This window comes from Malaya genurostris, chromosome 1 (assembly GCF_030247185.1).
Source record: "Malaya genurostris strain Urasoe2022 chromosome 1, Malgen_1.1, whole genome shotgun sequence".
Lineage (NCBI taxonomy): Eukaryota > Metazoa > Arthropoda > Insecta > Diptera > Culicidae > Malaya > Malaya genurostris.
This window is the reverse complement of record NC_080570.1, coordinates 116813107-116831650: the sequence shown is the minus strand read 5'-3', so window position 1 is coordinate 116831650 and position 18544 is coordinate 116813107. Positions and strand designations below refer to the sequence as shown.

Here is an 18544-nt window from a genome sequence, read left to right as displayed (position 1 = left end):
GATTAGTATATTTAGAAAATAATTTCATTCCGACCTGAAAAACTGTTTCGTCCACTAGTATTACAATTGTAGTAGAAACACCTAGAGAAAATTAGCAGCTATCAAAAATTGAGAACTGATTTTAGCTTTGTTGACTGTGAACAGTCAAGCAGCTAAGCCGAAGATTTTCTTGCATAATTCAGAAAGCCGAAACGATTCTTTTAACGGGCAGACCGGGCAAACGGTTTGCTTGCGTGGGGCCGCGTTTGCCCGGTCTGCCCGTTGAAAGAATCGTTTCGGCTTTCTGAGTTTCGGCCTTTTGAGGTTCGGCTTTCTATGACGTACTGCTTTTTGTATTTCGGTCTTTTGTAGTACAAATATTTGTAGCCGATCTACAAATTATCCATACCTCGAGTTGCTGGACCCCCAAGACTATACTGTAGTTGCTAGGAAAGCTTGCATCACCACATCAGGGAAGCAATCTCGAACCTTTCATATTCTTACTGTATTTCAACATCGTCTATCATTCGCTGATGATGTCAAGATCTCCTATAACATCTCCAAAAGAAACTGTTAATCATTGCTGAGTGGAGTAAAGTGAACGCTATGAAAGTTAATCCCGACAAATGCTCGACCTCAGAAGAATCGACTTCCTGGTACGATTTAAGGTGTTCCGGGAATGACATGAGGGTGATACGTTTCTATCGGAAGATTGAGCAGTTGATGAATTATAAGCGTTCTTGTATTACACAACTAGAATACAACGACTATGTATTGAATGTAAAATATATCAATAGCTCTTACTTGTCTGTACTTGCGTGTTACAACAGAAATAAATAATGGGTCAGGTGTGGTCCAAACAGGCAACATTAAGGATGAATGGTTTCGTCAAAGGTCAGAACTTGAACCGCTCTTCGTTACCCGTGTATCAGAGTGAGCACATCATCGATGTCATATTCTGATATATCCTTGGCCTGCTTGGATTCTTTTCCCGGTGGAATCTCTGACGGTTTCGACGTGTGCCTTGAACTGGATGTCTTTGGCAATGAATGCTGATGCTGACGCTTTTTCATATCCAACTTAAGTGGCATTTTCGGGGATGGCGATCTGTAAATAATAGACACGTTTTAAGAAATCTTTGTCTTTTTTCGTGAAAAACAAAACTGTTTCAAGAAAATCATTCGCACTTACCGGCTGTGTTCTTTCTTTTTGCTTGCACAGACGACGGCAGCAGTGGCATTTGCTTTATCACCATTCTCGCGTTGCTTCGGGGGATTGCTTTTTCCTTGACCGTGACGATGCGTAGAAGACAACCCATCATCATGATGCAGTAGTTTGGCCTTGTCGACGGAAGAGCTCAAATGTCGATTGATTGCTCCGGTGGAGGTTGAAAGTTTTACATTTCTCACTGCCGGTACGACATTAAACTTGGCTTTAACCGCGACCGGAGTAGCTGGAACCACATCAGGACACGAGCTCACTTCCGGTTCTTTTGGTGGAATTGTCGTTTTGCCGGATCCTTTTTTACTAGAAGATTTAGACGATTTACCGCCGGACTTTTTCGGACTTGCGACCACCGTGGGTTTGTGTTCTAGAAGATTGATTGGGGGCTGAGCTTCGAGATAGATTTTTCTACCGTCTAGTACGGCGTTGCATTTTTTTATCAGTCGACTTTCGGAAATGGACCCACTGGTAGAGACTGGTTGATCAGTTTCATCAAACACGTACCGGAAATAGTAGCCCGATGATTTATCTTCCGGATACGACTGAAGCGTACAATCATCGTAATCGTCCTGATCTTCGCCTTCTTCTTCTTCTTCTTCTTCGCATTGTATTTCTCCTGCTACCATCGCTTTGCCTTCGTCGGTACATTCCAGCGATTGATTTTCCTTGTTGGAATCTGGTGTCGCCTCACTTTTTGGTTTTTCGTTTTTATCTCGATCAGGACTTCTACAGGCGTAGATCTGTTTACCGGGCTCTGGCATTGTTGCATCTCCGCAGGCTGGCTCCTGATCGGGAGTGTAACATAACCGAGTGAGATTTTCATTTTCGTACGTACCTTCGATCAGCTGATTGTCCGTTTTGACGGATGCTTTTGTGGGATGAGTCTTCTCCGGAGCCGTTGGAGTGGTGGTTCTTTTCTGCGTTTTCTGCTTGGGCGAACATTTTTTCACCGGACTAATGAATTTGTCAAGCGGGATAACTTTCCGAGGAGTGGGATTTTTGCGTTTGGAAGAAGCCGACGTTGATCGCGTTTGATATGGAGTAGATTGATGCGGTTTCGGAACGAACGGAGGTCGATTGGTGGATGACGGTTGAGTTGTTGTTTTTGTCGAGGCACGATTTAGTACTTGTTCTTTACGGGTAACCACCACTTTTCGTGATTTAAATCCGGGAGCACCGATAAACTTTCGTTCTACCCGTTTCAACGGAGGAATATGAGTAGTTTTTAAAGAAGCAATCATTCGTTGCTTTTTCGCTTCCAATTCAGCCTGATGTAACTGACGGCGAATTTCGGTGGCACTAAGGGGCTGCACTGGAACCGTGTGCTTAGGACTTTCGACAGCAGCAGCAGCAGCAGCATTATCGTGGCAGGGTTCTTTCTCCGGGGTACTGGCAGCACTGCTAGAATTGGAGGATGAATCAGAGCTACTGCTAGAGTCCGAACTCGACGAATTATGTTCAACTGAATCCGGCAGAGGTGCCGATTGGTCGGGCGGTTCGACGATAGGCTGATCTTTTTCTATTAGCTCTACTTCTACTGGTTGACATTTTGGTTCTTCTACTGTGGAACTGATTTCCCCTGCCAGTCGCTTTCGTTTTTCTCCATGTAACATCGCTTCGAGATTTTTATCCAAATCTTCCGATTCGTCCGGTTTGTAGTACGAACTACCAGATGAATAATCGGTTCTACGAGAGCTAAATCCTCCCCCGGTGTTACTCTGAGGACTAACCGAATTTATCGATTTTGGAGTACTGATCAACCCGGGGGTAATGGGAAAACTGGGTGTTTGAATTTCACACGACTTCGTCATCGACGAGCTGGCGTCGATTCCTTTCAAGTCACGCATAATTTTCGTCATCGGAGTGTCGAGCAGCTGTTCCGGAACTAGGAATCGTGGCGTGATAGGGAAATTATTCGGTTCACTTTTGAACGGTGTTTGCATAAAAAGAGAAGGTCCAAGAGTACAATCGGTGGCGACGTGGCACGAGCTGGGATCTAGTTTTTCATGGTCTTGCAGCGTCGTCGAGTCATCGTTAGATACCGGTGCGTCTTGCTGCAGTTGCTGCTTTTCCTGTTCCTTGCGGGTATACTCAGCACTGGATTTTTTCGCAAGCACCTTGGGATGATCTTTCACCGCTTTGGGTGGTTCGGAAGGTGCTGCTGTTGAATTGGAAGATGCCACTGAGGGAACGGCGGCAGCTGCCACTGAAGAATTCGCAGGAGCTTCCGATGGATCAGAAGGTGCTACCGATGGTGCTTCTGATGGATCTGGTGGATCTACTGCTGGTGGATCAGAAGGTGTAGTTGACGATTCAGGAAATGCCGGTTCCGGTTCTTCAGAAGTAGTAAATTTTGTTTCCGGCGAAGAAATCTGCTCGGTAGATTCGTGTTCTGGTTTCACAGAAGGCTCCGATTCGACGGTGGGAGATTCTTCCAATTCTTTCTCCGTGGGTTTATTTTCCGTTATCTAGAAAGCACCAAAGAAACCCATTACTTTATAGTCAATGTAAAACGTAGTTTACTGTATAGTTCGTTAAAGACTTCAGTGAAGACATTGAACGAGGAGGCGACACGACACAGCTTTTTGGCTTCGCTGACGACGTTGATAATACAACACTTTGAGAAGATGATGGAATCATACACGGTCTATAAATCGAACGGTCTATAAATGCGTCGAAAACCAATTAAACGAGAGAAGGAGGCCTTAGAAAAGAAACTTTACGCTTCCCATCACAAAGTCCATGTGGATTTCAATTTCGCATCTGTTTAGTATAATTGCCTATCTCTATAGAAAGTTAATAGAAATGCTGGAAAATCCGACTTTTGAACGGAACCTCGGAGAACCAAAGCCATACCACTCAACTTAGCTCGATGAGATCGGAAAGCTTTCTAAGATTGTTTTACCGCTCAAATTTCTCGGAGATCGCTGAAACGATTTTGACCGAATTTGACTCGTTTGAAAATTACAATTGAATCGTGGATGAAGCTCGAAGATCAAATGACTGTCACTTCTTGAGGCTGACGGATCGTATATAGCCAGATCAAGTCTCCTACATGGATTCTAAAATCAAGCTAGCGAGAAATGAATTCATAAAAGTTTTATTAGAAAAAAGATTCACGATCAGCGTTTTGGAAAGGATAGAGTCAAATAGAATGAATGCATATCTTGAACAGACTAATGACGTCCACGAGGAGAGAAAGAACGCGTGCTTTGAGACATGCCAATGGCCTCCTCGATGTTAGGAGGGGGGTCACTCGCTCCGGGAGCAACGTTTTTAATGGGGGGGGCAAACTAATCCTTGGGACTTTTGTTTTTTTTTATCGACCAAGTCATCTTTCCGGAGATGGAATTCAGATTAAGGGTTTTTTTTTGCTCACTAACCAACGTTGGGGGCGGCAAATCTCTTATTTTGCCCCGGGCGCCACATTTCCTCGGTACGCCACTGGAGTCGCAAGCTGGGCAAAAGGGACCGATCAAATTGATGCCTGTTTTCTCTTTTTAAATGTTACCGCGCAACGTAAAAGCCAAAAAAAGAAAGACATGAAAAACCGGCTAATCCGCTAGAGTGGAATAGAATGTAAAACTTATTAGACGTAGATCTATACTTTACTTTATCTTTTTACACGGGAGTTACGAACCGTGTTAAAAAATTTGTGTAAAACAAAACAGTGTTAATTGTAGAAACCGTGCAAAAAAAATCGCATGGGAAATTCGACGTGATAATTCCAAATACCGTAGATTAGTTTTGGATAAAATGTAACTTTTGATAATTTGAACGGGAAAAAAGCTTATTTTTCAACCCCCAAATTTATATAACTGTGAAAATGTAACTGTTATTTCACAATAAAAACGGAAAACTAAAAACCCGAGGCTACGAGAAGGGTCTAGTCATCCTTGATAAAACACATTGGATGAGAAATTAAAGTTAGAACACTAAGGAAACGCGTTGTACGATTAGCAAATTAATCTAAATGGCTCATGCCTTTTGTATTCAGTTTCCAAAAGAACGATAATACGTACAAATTAGAACGTTCGACTAAGGAAGTGCTAGTAATACCACCCATAAACACTTTCACTACAAATAAAGCTTGAGAATAAGTTCTTTTCAATTCCGAAGGTGCGATGTGTAGTAAACACTAACGATCTTAACAGTCATTTTCAACTAAACTGAGTGGGAAGACATGGGCATTGGATGAAGATCTAACAGATCGGCTGAAAAGTTCGTATCGTTTCTCTGAGAGGGCGCCACTAGAATTAAATCCATACCATTTTCAGTTAGTATCAACCTTCAAAAGATACGTGTATAAATTTGACAGCTGTCTAATTATTAGTTTGTGAGATATTGCATTTTGAATGAAGCTACTTTTGTTATTGTGAAAAAAATGGAAAAAAGGAACTTCGTGTGTTGATGAAACACTACTTTTTGATGAAAAAAAGTGCCGCCGATACCAAAAAATGGCTTGATGAGTGTTATCCAGACTCTGCACCGGGCGAAGCAACGTAAGTGGTTTGCAAAATTTCGTACTGGTCATATGAGCACCGAAGACGATGAACGCAGTGGACGTCCAAAAGAGGCTGTTACCGATGAAAACGTGAAAAAAACCCACAAAATGATTTTCAATGACCGTAAAGTGAAGTTGATCGAGATAGCTGACACCCTAAAGATATCAAAGGAACGTGTTGGACATATTATTCACGAATATTTGGATATGAGAAAGCTTTGTGCAAAATGGGTGCCGCGTGAGCTCACAATCGATCAAAAACAACAACGAATTGATGATTCTGAGCAGTGATTGGAGCTGTTATATCGAAATAAAACCGATTTTTTTCGTCGATATATAACAATGGACGAAACATGGCTCCATCACTTCACTCCGGAGTCCAATCGACAGTCAGCTGAGTGGACTGCACGCGATGAACTGAACCCGAAGCGTGGAAAGACTCAACAATCGGCCGGTAAGGTTATGGCGTCTGTATTTTGGGATTCGCATGGTATAATTTTCATCGACTACCTTGAAAAGGGAAAAACCATCAACAGTGACTACTATATAGCGTTATTAGAGCGTTTGAAGGACGAAATTTCAAAAAAATGGCCTCATTTGAAGAAGAAAAAAGTTTTGTTTCATCAAGACAATGCACCGTGTCACAAGTCGATGAAAACCATGCTGAAATTGAACGAATTGGGCTTCGAATTGCTCCCTCATCCACCGTATTCTCCAGATTTGGCCCCCAGTGACTTTTTCCTGTTCTCAGACCTCAAGAGAATGCTCGCTGGTAAAAAATTTAGAAGCAATGAAGAGGTAATCGCTGAAACTGAGGCCTATTTTGAGGCAAAGGACAAATCGTACTACAAAAATGGTATCGAAAAGTTGGAAGATCGCTATAATCGCTGTATCGCCTCTGATGGCAATTATGTTGAATAATAAAAACGAATTTTGGCAAAAAAATGTGTGTTTCTATTAAACGATACGAACTTTTCAGCCGAACTGTTATCAATGACAGATGTGGCGACTTAAATAAACATAAAAACCTATTTTTATCCACCTAGTGGTGTAATGATGCCTTTCTCATATTACTCATTACATCATAAATATAACCGTGAAATTCGCAAAAACAACTGTTTATTGAATAGGAATAGGATAATTTGTTCGGATCTAATCTCACAAACTCTATAAATCCTGTTTACCCTGTAGTTCCGGAACCGAAAGTTGTATCCACAACAAATTAAGGAAATCCGTATGAAACTGTGAGACTTTTCTTTTGAACCTATAAGTTTGTGAAAATCTATTCGGCCATCTCCAAGAAAAGTGCGTGAGATCCTTTTTGCACTTTCTAATCACTATTTCCAATTCTCCCGAAACCGGATTCAGATGAACGGAATAGCCGAAGTTGGTTCGTTTGCTACCAACAAATATGACCTACAAATTGGAACAGTTTTGAAACGTAGTTAAACTTATACTTACTATCTCATGCTCTATTTCGTTTAAACCAATTAAACTAAATCTAACGAAACGAACCTGCGTTTCTGTTACTACTGCGTGCTAAACAGCATGAATCAGCAGCATCAAACATGTAGTAGGATTGTTATTATTATTATTGACATCACTACACAACGTGTACGAAATAGAACAAAGCACGCCTTGTTCGTTTTGTGTTTTCTTCTTCTTTCGGTGTTGTACATATTGTCACTCCATATGGCGATTTGAAAACTTTGACACTCATCGCCCTGCAACTGCGGAACCGGAAGTCGGATCCGGATGAAATTTCACAGTAGGTTTAAAGACAGTATGAACTTTAATTCAAATCAAGATTCGTGAAAATCGGTTCAAGCATCGCAGAGAAATCGAAGTGAGTTTAGTTTTAGGAGTTTTTCTTCTCCACTTTCGGTGCTCTCGGAACAGGAAAAGAGGGGACCAGTAGTGCCGAATTAAGTTTTTATGCCCACAAAACTAACAAGCTCTGCTAACTAGAAGAATTTATCAGACAGTTTTATGGGATTTGTACCTGTTTTTAACCATCGTTCGTGGAAAAATACTAATAAAATTGGTAATTTTCCACTTATCACGCTTTAGTTCCTGAACCGGAAGTCGGATCCAGATAAAATGTTCCACAAATTTTTAGGATATTATAAGACCTTTCATTTGAATCTAAGTTTGCGAAAATCGGTTGAGTTGTTCCAGAGATAATTGAGTGTAAACTTTTTCTCAAATTTTCATATATTACCATATAACTCCGGAACCGGAAGTCACATTCAAACGGAATTCAATAGCAAGCTATGGGACCATAATACCTTTTATTTGAATCTTAGTTTGTGAAAATCGGTTAAGCCATCTCTGAAAAAAGTGAGTGCATATTTTTTTCACTTTTTTGGTACATATCATCCTATATCTCCGGAACCGGAAGTCGGATCGGAAAGAAATTCAATAGCAGGCTATGGGACTATGAGGCCTTTCATTTGAATCTTTGTTTGTGAAAATCGGTTTGGCCATCTTTGAGAAAAGTGAGTACATATTTTTGTTACATACACACACATACACACACACACACACACACACACACGGACGGACACGCACACAGACATTTGCTCAGTTCGTCGAACTGAGTCGAATGGTATATGACATTCGGCCCTCCGGGCCTCGGTTAAAAAGTCGATTTTCACAGTGATTGCATAGCCTTTCTATATGAGAAGGGCAAAAATCTAATCGGGTGACTGAGAGCGCCTCACGGTGGAGTTTCCGGGAACTTTTCGATGAATGCACTTTTTTCTTCTACAAATTTCTCAGAGTTGACTAAGCTGAATTTTAATGCTTGTTCTAGACAAAATGTGGACAGATTAATTATAAAAAGAAACAAATTTGCTGTTAGTTCAATCGCAGATGCACTGTTTGTCCATTTAATTGAGCATCATCAGTGATCTTATAACCGTCGTTGTTTGTAAACAACTCACCGCCATTGTTGCTGCGCAGTGAGATCTAGTAAATTTTGTTTTTTTTTTTTTTTTTTTGGTTATTAAACGGTCATGTTCGGTTCGTGGTGCACTGCTTGTTTACTGGTTCGATTGTCTTCTATCTAGTTTTGGAGTGCAGTGCTTGGATGGTATTTTCGATCAGTTTTTGGTGATTCATTAAGTGCAAAATAGCATCATAGTCAACATATCAGTAAGACATCCAGCTCTCAGAGCTTTTGCGTGACCGTAGCGCCATCGGTGTTTCAATGTCGTCTGTTTCAGATCAAAATATCAATTCTTACTATCAACATTGACGATTGTGTTCCCTATGAATTTATTGCAACATCTGGAATTCCACAGGGGAGTCATCTTGGCCCTTTGATTTTCTTACTGTACTGCAACGATGTAAATCTTTGTCTGGATGGACCACGAGTTTCTTTCGCTGATGACCTCAAGATCTATCATATCATCCGCAGCTTAGAAGATGCGGCATACCTTCAACGGCAATTGGCAATTTTTGGGGATTGATGCAAAACCTACCATATGATAGTGAATCCCAAAAAATGCTCAAACATTACTTTCACAAACATTACCGTTCAAATTCGAATATTATCTTGAAGGATTCATGATTAGTATATCGACATGCGTCAAAGATCTTGGTGTCTTTCTCGATGAGCAGTTGTCATTTGAACAGCACATTAACTACATTGTAGCGAGAGCTTCTTCGTTGCTTGGGATTCGTATTTAGATTGGCTAAGCACTTCACGTATATTTATTGCCTAAAGTCTACTGTTCACTCATTCGTTCTACTCTGGAATATTGCTCAGTAGCCTGGAACCCTCTTTACCTCAATGGAGCTCTTACACGGAACGACCGAAATTAGCTCTGCGCCTAATTCGTATTACTGATATTGAATTAGTTGATTTTAACAAAAAAATTTCCAAAATAACTATGAAATTAGTTAAAATTGAGAATTTACTTTACTGAAAAAACTCTTATTTTTAGAGAAATTGTTTAGTTGGCGAATATCCTGGGCACAAACCAGCAATACTTCAATCCAACACGAAATTCTCATTGACAACTAATTTTGTTATTAAAATCAGAAAATTTGTTTCTATTTACCTATCATCATCATTACTGAAGGACAAACAAAAATGAAATTGGTTTTACTAACAAGTTTATTACCCAAAAACTCATAAGAAGTGTCAAAGCAAAACCAATTCATTAAAAACTAAAAAGGATTGTCTTGTTGAAACTGTTTGCAAATTGTTTTGATGTTTTTCGCATGTGTTGCGGTATATCCATATATGAATTTATAAAGCGACTATACTACTACTTGTATTCGGTTTTTGTTTTCCAACATCGTATTTATACCTGCCAATATAGAAAAGACAACCGCGACTGAAATTTTTTTCGGTAGTAGTGTGCCATCTAGTGGCTAGTAGTCATTACGGTGTTATCGTTTTTTCGGTGACAGTGCGCCATATAGCTGCAAATTGCAGAAGCCAATTCAACCATTTATGATGGTTGAAAACAACGTTTCACTTCTTTAATTCAACTAAAAAATTAGTTGAATGGAAATGAAGTGTGCCTTAGCTAAGAAATGACAGCACGTTTAATTGGTGAATTCAACTAAAAATAGCCATTTCAACAAATATTTTATTATTATTAAGGGAATGAGAATTAAAAAATCTAAATTAGCATAAGTAAGATTTTTTAGTTGTCTCAAAAAATAACTAACTTAAATCAGAAAATTAACTAATTTTTTCGCCAAAATTCTGATTTCGGTCTTTCCGTGTAGAATAGAGTCGATACAACGTAGATTCGTTGGTTTGGTGAACGAAAAGGGCTGTCGCGTGCTTTGGTGATAGCTGATATTTTGAATGATAGGATTAACTGTTCTGCTTTGCTCCGTGAGGTTAATGAGAGGATCGACGAAATGTAGCAAATTATCGCGGGATAACCAGTCTCTCTGCTTCTTCAAAACTTTTTGAAATTATCGTCAGTGAGGCTATAATGGATCGTGCAACGAACTACATCTCATTCGACCAACATGGGTTGATGCCAGGACGATCAGCTACAACTAATTTAACAACGTTTACGTCAAAGTGCATCGCTTGCATGGAGACTAAGGCACAGATGGATGTCATCTACACGGATCTAAAAGCTGCTTTTGACCAAATTGACCATAAAATACTGTTGTGCAAATGTCTCGTGTCGGGTTTTCTGCTCAGCTTGTGTCCTGGTTAAACTCGTATCTTTCTGGTAGGATTTTACGAGTGAAATTGGATAATTGTACGTCATCGCAATTTTCGAATAGTTCTGCAGTTCCACAAGGCAGTAATTTGGGACCATTGCTATTCACACTATTGAGATGGTTTCAAACTGATATATGCAGACGACTTTAAATTGTATCTCGTAGTTCGAACTGTGAAGGATTATCGGCGATTACAGCATCAACTACAACGCTTCGTCGATTGGTGCTGCGTGAATAAACTTTTTATCAACGTTTCAAAGTGTCAGGTGATGACGTCTCATCGTAATATGCATCCTGTTAAATTCGACTACTGTATTGGTGGTTCAGTCCTGACTAGAGTGAACCTGGTGAATGATTTGGGAATACAATTGGATGAAAAATTGACATTCGATTCACATCGTTCATTAATAATCACGAAAGCGTTACGTCAATTGGGATTCATCTCTAAAGTCACTAAGGAATTCAAAGATCCACACTGTTTGAAGGCTTTGTACTGTTCACTGGTTCGGCCAATCCTTGAGACCGCGTCAGTTGTTTGGTTTCCTCATCAAATTTCGTGGTGCATGCGAATTGAACGTGTTCAAAAACGCTTCGTTCGTTTGGCACTGCGACACCTGTGGCCGTGGCGAGATCTAGCAAATTTGCCACCCTATCCTGATAGATGTAAATTAATTGGAATCGATTCTTTGAAACGTCGTCGAAAAATTCAGCAAGCATTGTTCGATTCCACAGGACTCATTTCGGATATAATTAACCGATAGCCGCTTGTATTCGAACGTTCACTGCAGTCGAAGATTACTTCGAGGTTTGTGAATCATCTATTAGTATGGCGTTTTTTTATATCCGAAAATTTGTCCATTGAACCCTCCTTTTTTGTAACCCCTTACTATTTGCACCCACCACAAATACCCTTAAGGGCTGAGGCCAGTGTGTTTTAAGGTGATTTAGAGGGCTATTTTCTAGGGATGGTACTCGGAAGGCAAAGTATCGATACCTAGGATATCGAAATACCGAAATTTCGGGTGTCGATACAAGGTATCAAAAGGCAAAAAAGTATCGATACTTGTAAGTATCAATTGATACTTGAGCAGCAATCGTTTCAAAAACAGTAAGAAATTATGAATTTACAGGTGGTAAATTTTTACAAACGATACAATTTATAGCTACTTAGCGTGTCAAATGACGCAATATTCCACTTAGACAGAATTTTACAGGCTCCGAGTGTAATTTGTACTCGGCTACCAAGTGCCACTGTTTGGATTTAAATGTATCAATTATACATTCGGCAGATATGTGCTTCTGTGGCTGAGCTGATTAAATGACAGGCTTTGTGGTCTAATGTTTCTCGGTTCAAGTTGCGCTATTGCCATTCATTTTTTGTTTGTTTTTATTGCATTATAATACATTGCATTATATTACATTCGATTTCAAGTCATGTAATTTTCAAACCACACAATTACATGTTTTTGAATATAAACTTGTGTGGAATATGACGCTCCAATTATAAGATGCAAAATCACAAGAATTTTTTGAACTGTGAAATAATATATGATTGTCGATTGTAAAGTTTTTTAATGATGTACAGGAAGGTGTTTCCACACAGCAAAAAAAAAACTATTGTAACGATCTCAATGGTATTATCAATCGAGGTGAGAAAAAAATAGATGTACTAAACATCAAATGCAATAACTTTCGGTATTAAGTAGATTACATCGTATTAACTGAATACTTAGACGATTCTGATAGGAAATTATGCATCTTTTCGTGTTTTATGTGCGTGTTTTGCACAACCTTTAGAACGACACCAACTTATTTGTGATATTACATTAAAATTGCTGCACATCACAACTAACTACTGATGTGCTGCGATTACAATTTAATATCACAACAATCTTGGTGTCGTTCTAAAGGTTGTAATATTACACGAAAAGATGCATAATTTCATATCAGAATAATATACAGAATTCAGTGAGCATGATGTAATAAACTCAATACGTTATTTCGATGTGATAATATGTGATTTATCTGCGATATTTATTGAAAACAGAAATATTTTGCATTTGATGTTCAGTACGTCTAGATTTATCCACATCAATTGATAATCACATCCAGATCGTTACAATTCTTTTTTTACTCTGTATAAATGCCACCAATATACGCATATTTATCGCCACATAGATTGCACTTCGCCTTTCGCGACTTTTGGTCCACGCCAAAGAATTTCCATTCCGCCACTTTGTGTTGATTTCACATTTCACTTAATTTCTCAACAATTTTCATGTCATAACCTTTATGTCGATAGACGAATACTACACTAAAAGCCAATTCCTATTGCTATTATTCCATCGCTGTTAGGCACACCGAAAGAAAGTGCAATGAGCATGAACATTTTAAATGATTGAATTCTCTGAGAGTATGACATATATGTGCGTGTTTTGCACATTGCGCTCTCTTTCAGCTATAGTGTTTGGGACGAAGCGAGATGGTCGAGAACGAATTTCAACGACGGCTAGTCCACGTCATACCAACACATGCGCGAGCTTGGCGCTTCGTCGAAGCCGAAGAAATCAAAATGCTCCATTGGAGACGGCTATAGCGTGAAGCCTTTTACGTACGGTTGGAAAGTTTTTCTGACCCGAAGAGGCGAATGACCTTAAGGTAAAATCCTCTATACATGAAACAAAAAAAGTTCCCTCGTGATGGGAATTGACTTCAATCTGTTGCGATACTTTAAGTATCGACACCAAAAGTATCGATACTAACAGTATCGCTCTGATACGATATCGATACCAAAAATACCCGATTCTTAAAAGAAAGTATCGATACCTCAAAGTATCGACTCGGTATCGGACATCCCTACTATTTTCACGCTTCAAATCTGATTTTCTCAGAAACGGTGACGAATGTCAAAAAAAAATTCAAAAGACAATCTCTTAGAAAATTAGTTTAGATGATTCTGTGAAAATTTCAGCATGATTCATTGACTTTAGCGGTCGGGAAAGTCTTTTTTTCTGAAGGAAGAATTGCTTAGCATAAAACGCCGTCTTTCAACTTGTTCATTGAATATCTCGCCCTCAAAACCATGGATCAAAAATTTATCCTGACAATGTCTAGATAATTTAGTTTAGATGCGATTAGTGCATAAAAACATATATGTTGTCGCGATAAAAATTGAGTGAATGTTATTTTTGTAAAGGTAAGTCCATTTCTATGGCGGCACCATTTTTTTCTGCTCTTGTATCCTGGTAACGTAACGAAACATGAGAGAGAAATAAAGTCGGCTCAGCAAGGCTGCCAAACAAGCGGTAGCTTTATTGGATTTTATGTGATGTAGTCAAACTTGTAAACGAAAATATCAAAACTTTCTTGGCCACTCGGCCACATCGAGAGTTATTTTGCACATTTGCGAGAGAGCATTGATGGAAACGTAATACGCAGAGCGAGCCACGTGGTTTTACGCGACCTAGTGGCCTCAGCCCTTAAGAAAGATATTTGAGTTTTACAAAAAGTATGTATGGTGTTCAAAAAGTATCGATTCTTGTCATATTAGATCAATTTTGTCATTATCTTCCCCGTTAATCACTCTTGCTACGCTCCATTCTCCATAAAAATACCATCTCGGAAGAGCAAAAAGTACCTGTGCTAAGTTTGGTGGCAATCCCTTCTGTAACTTTGGAGCTATGCCGTTACAAACATACAAACTTACATCCTGCTTTATATACAGATGATATTTGCTTGTCAAACGAACCGATTTTAGCTATACCGGTTTCCAGCTCCCGGTTCCTGAGGTACCGGAAATAGTGGCCAAAAGCTCAAAAAAGAAACTTTCTTCATTTTCTCCGAGACAACTCAGACGATTTTTACAAACAAACTTTCGCAACTCAGATAAAAGGGTCTACTGCCGTTCTACGCATAACTGTCCCATGTTACTTTCGGTCAATTTTGACTTTTTGCTACCAAACGGTTCATAAACACATATATTTCAAGAAAATAAAACAAAATCTGGCAGTTTATTCGAAAACTATTCGAAAATTTTTTTAAGTCAAATTGTTCCATCTGTAATATTCTACGCATAACCGTCATACTGAAGAAAAAACAAGATATTTTTAAAAATATATATTAATGGTGCGTAGAAATACACGGATTTAGCTATTAAACATACTGAAATAGATTCATCACCTTTCAGTAAAGATTATTTCGTAGTGATGTTTTCAAAATATTTTAATATATCCTTTGGCACAATCGTTTGCAAAGTCGACAATAATGTCTTTTTTCGCTCTTGGTCGATTCCTCGAGCTGATTTTTGCCGTATAAGATGATGAAACAATTTAAAATTTCAATTTGAAATGCTAACCCGCACAAATGGTTCAATTTAAACTGCCTTGCACTGACGAGTCGTCGAAAACGAACGGTGAATGAACAAACAAAAAATATCGCACTCACCTTTGTCTTTGGGCTGGTCGATTTCCGTTTTCTGGCGGATTTTCTAGTGCTGCCTCCCTTGGCCATCCGTCGTTTGGCCGGTGTCCGCTTTCTCGGGGACGTAAACTTAACGTAGATCTTACTTGGTTCCTCTTGATTCTCCTTTTCCTTGGGCAATGTTTTCACTTTACTGGCAGGAGTTTTGGCCGGGGTCTTCCCAGTGACGGTGTCGGGTTTCTTGGCCGATGCCAGTGCATCCTCTAGCATCTGTGCATGGGTTTCCGTCAGCGAGGTGTCCCCTTCCGCGACACTTTCCGTAGATGCGTTCGCAAAGCTAGACGTTGCTTTCCGAGATGGCGTTTTGTTGCGCTTCTTTTTGGTAACCTTATTTTGAATCTGCTTCTGTTCCTCGACTTGTCGCAAATGTTGATCAAAGTTAAACTTGGAAACGGATCGGATTCGACGCCACTCTTCCATGTCAACATCTTTTACCGGTTGAGATGAGACCGGAGCAACCGGAACCGCCGGAGCAGAGACTTTTGTTTTGGCAACCGATTTCTTGCGGATTTCTTTCACTGGAATTTCCACCATCGGCGGTGTTTTCGGTTTGTCACCGTCTTCGCTAGCAGAACGTGACAAAACTCGAACGCAGTTACGAGGATCCTTCGCGACACGCGGTGTATTGGAGACAGAATTTAAATGCGACGGTAGGGAGTTGGACGTGATGGCACCTATACCGTGAACCAAATCCCAGTCACCGGCAAGGGTGATCTGGCTAGTGGACGGTGTGTTCGGACAATCCGGTTGCGGTTGCGAAGCTTCTTCAATACATTCCAGTTTTGGTATTCGAGGATAAACGATTCGATGGTCAACCGATGCCGGAGCGGATCCAGGAGTTATTGTCGATGGAAAGTGACTCTTGATAGGAGTCTGAAAGTTCAGAATCCGAATGTGGGACGCTTTTCTACTTGGCGTAGATGAGCATCGAGTTTCTGCATTAGTGGATATGAAATTGGGAGGGGTCCTTTTGATTTCCTGTTTGGTTTGAATCGGAACAAACGCGGAACAAACACTGCTAATGACTGCTGTCGTGTTGGTCGTGGTTATTGTACCTGTGTTGAACGTCGCTGTTGTCGCGCTGATACTGCTAACAATATTCGGCGCAGTGGAAGGAAAAACGAGAAACTTTTCCGGACTGGGTGTTGAATCTGTCACGGAAATTGTAGAATTACTTATTAACTGATCCCCGATCAAGGGTGGATAAGCATTTTGTAACATCGGATACTGGGAGCCGGTGTCGAAATAGTAATTCGGGATATTTATGAAATAAGTATTTTCCGGAATTCCACTACCGGAGATGGGTAACAACGTCGGCGCGGCCGGTACCAGCGGATTTGGTTGAGTCACACTAAGTTGCTGATGGTTTGGAAACGGCAGTTGATTTATGTCCATCAGTTTTGTTGAATTGTCCGGCTGGATGACATAGAACTGGGTGGTTGGCGCTGCCGGACTCGGTTCATCCTCCGCCGTAGAGGAAACAGTCGGTTGAACAATGTCAGTCGGGCCAGAGACAGCGTCCGCACTTACGACTTCGGGTAAAGATCCAGAATAAGGAACATTGGAAATTACACTTACTTTCTTAGCTGATTTTTTCGTAGCAGAAAATGAGTTGTAATTTTTCTTGCAAGTTTTTCTCAGCCTAGCCTTAAGTGGCGTCTCTGTTACCGGCAGCGGTTGTGCCGTTACATCTTCTTTGTCGTTATCGCCCTTTCCTGCCTTGCTGCTGATATCAACCATCATGTCGTCAAAAACAGGATCCTTTACCGCACTGTTCACAATATTGGATATCAGTTCATCAAAGTTAAAATTCATTAACTGATTATCTTGCTTTTGTTTTTTCGCCGTTTCGTCTTCTTTCATTGGGATAGCTGAAGTACCCTCCTTCGGATCCGAATTCGGCTGCTGATTCAGGGACGTTTCCAAACCCTTGTTAATCAAATCTGCTATTTTCTCCGGGTAGCTTTCGTTTTCTAGCAGTGTTTGTGAGAATAAATCTATCGGTGGAAACTTTCTAATCTCTAAATCGTTATCCTCTACTTCTTTGTCAGATGCTTTTGCACCGGCGTCCTCTGCAACGTCTTCCACCGAATCTCTGCTGCTATCTTCTCCGCATATTGAAGATATACGTGAGATATTCGAAACATTCGTCTCCACTACAGTAGTGGATTCATTTAACACTATAAAAGATTGACTCAAACATACTCTTTTCTGCTTTGGTTCGCCAGTTTCCGGTGTACTGCTAGACATTGATATGGGAGGAGACGAATTGACTCGTTTTCGACGGCTTGCACCACACGTCACGGGCAAGCTTCTGCGGTGTTCATCATCCTCTCCGTTAACAACAACCTGAGCTTTTGACTTTCGGATACATTTTCGCGCTACCATGGACAAAAGGAAGTCGACTTTTTTCAACAGAGTCCAATCACTCTGAATGGGAACATCTAAATTAAACTTTTCAATAAAGTTCTTCACTGCAAATAAATAGAAAATTATCAGTCCCTTTCAGACGGTAACTTACTAATAATGAGACCAACATTTCATCTGAATTTCGCTATACTCTCGAAACAAATCTCTCAATTTCAGGCTAGAGTACATTACAGGTCGATAGCCTTTTTTCAACACTTTTCGTTCCTCCTTAAGGTGTAGACTTGCATTGCAGAATTCTTCGGCGGCCTTGTTCAGTTTTTGCTCGTACAGATAAGCTAGAAACAGAAAATTTATATCCTACACAAACAAAAAAAAACAAATAATCTCACATACCCAAAACTACTCGAGCGATTTCCGAATGGAGAACAACTTCCATTTTCGCTACAAATTCGCAAACGAGGAACAGCGGGATTAAGTTAAATACTACACCATTTCACAACTCCACTTGAACGCGTAACTTTTGGGCCATTTCAAAGCGATCTTTGTAGAAAATGTAGACACTATTTTGCATAGCTTCGCAAACACTAGCTAAATATTTACAACCCAAGCGAAGAAAGTATACTAACATTCATGTCGATGACAGCCAGATGTCAGCGTTTGCATGTTTGCGCGCCAACGTTGCTGCCCTATCCCTCAGCGTTGGTGATCAAATAAAAAATATGCAATTTTGAGTTTAATTCATGTGATGATTGATTACGACGGATCAATGCGATTATGTTTTTAACG

General features: G+C 40.1%; 1 protein-coding gene across 2 annotated transcripts; it reads right to left on the bottom strand.

The window, feature by feature from the left end:
* Positions 1-300: 300 nt before the first annotated feature.
* LOC131425555 (mucin-2-like) lies at positions 301-18385 on the bottom strand. Of its 2 annotated transcripts, XR_009228997.1 has the most exons (6): positions 18152-18385; positions 17926-18093; positions 15353-17862; positions 1171-3671; positions 784-1086; positions 301-732 (listed from the first exon to the last, which is right to left on the bottom strand). XR_009228997.1 is itself a non-coding variant. In XM_058587529.1 (5 exons), exons 1-5 carry the CDS (start codon positions 18192-18194, stop codon positions 897-899), a joined length of 5412 nt encoding a protein of 1803 aa, XP_058443512.1. In that variant the 5' UTR covers positions 18195-18385; the 3' UTR covers positions 749-896. The 2 variants fall into 2 exon arrangements, 1 of the variants encoding a protein (XP_058443512.1); XM_058587529.1 differs by lacking the exon at positions 301-732 and having other exon boundaries at positions 749-1086.
* Between the last annotated feature and the right edge of the window lie 159 nt (positions 18386-18544).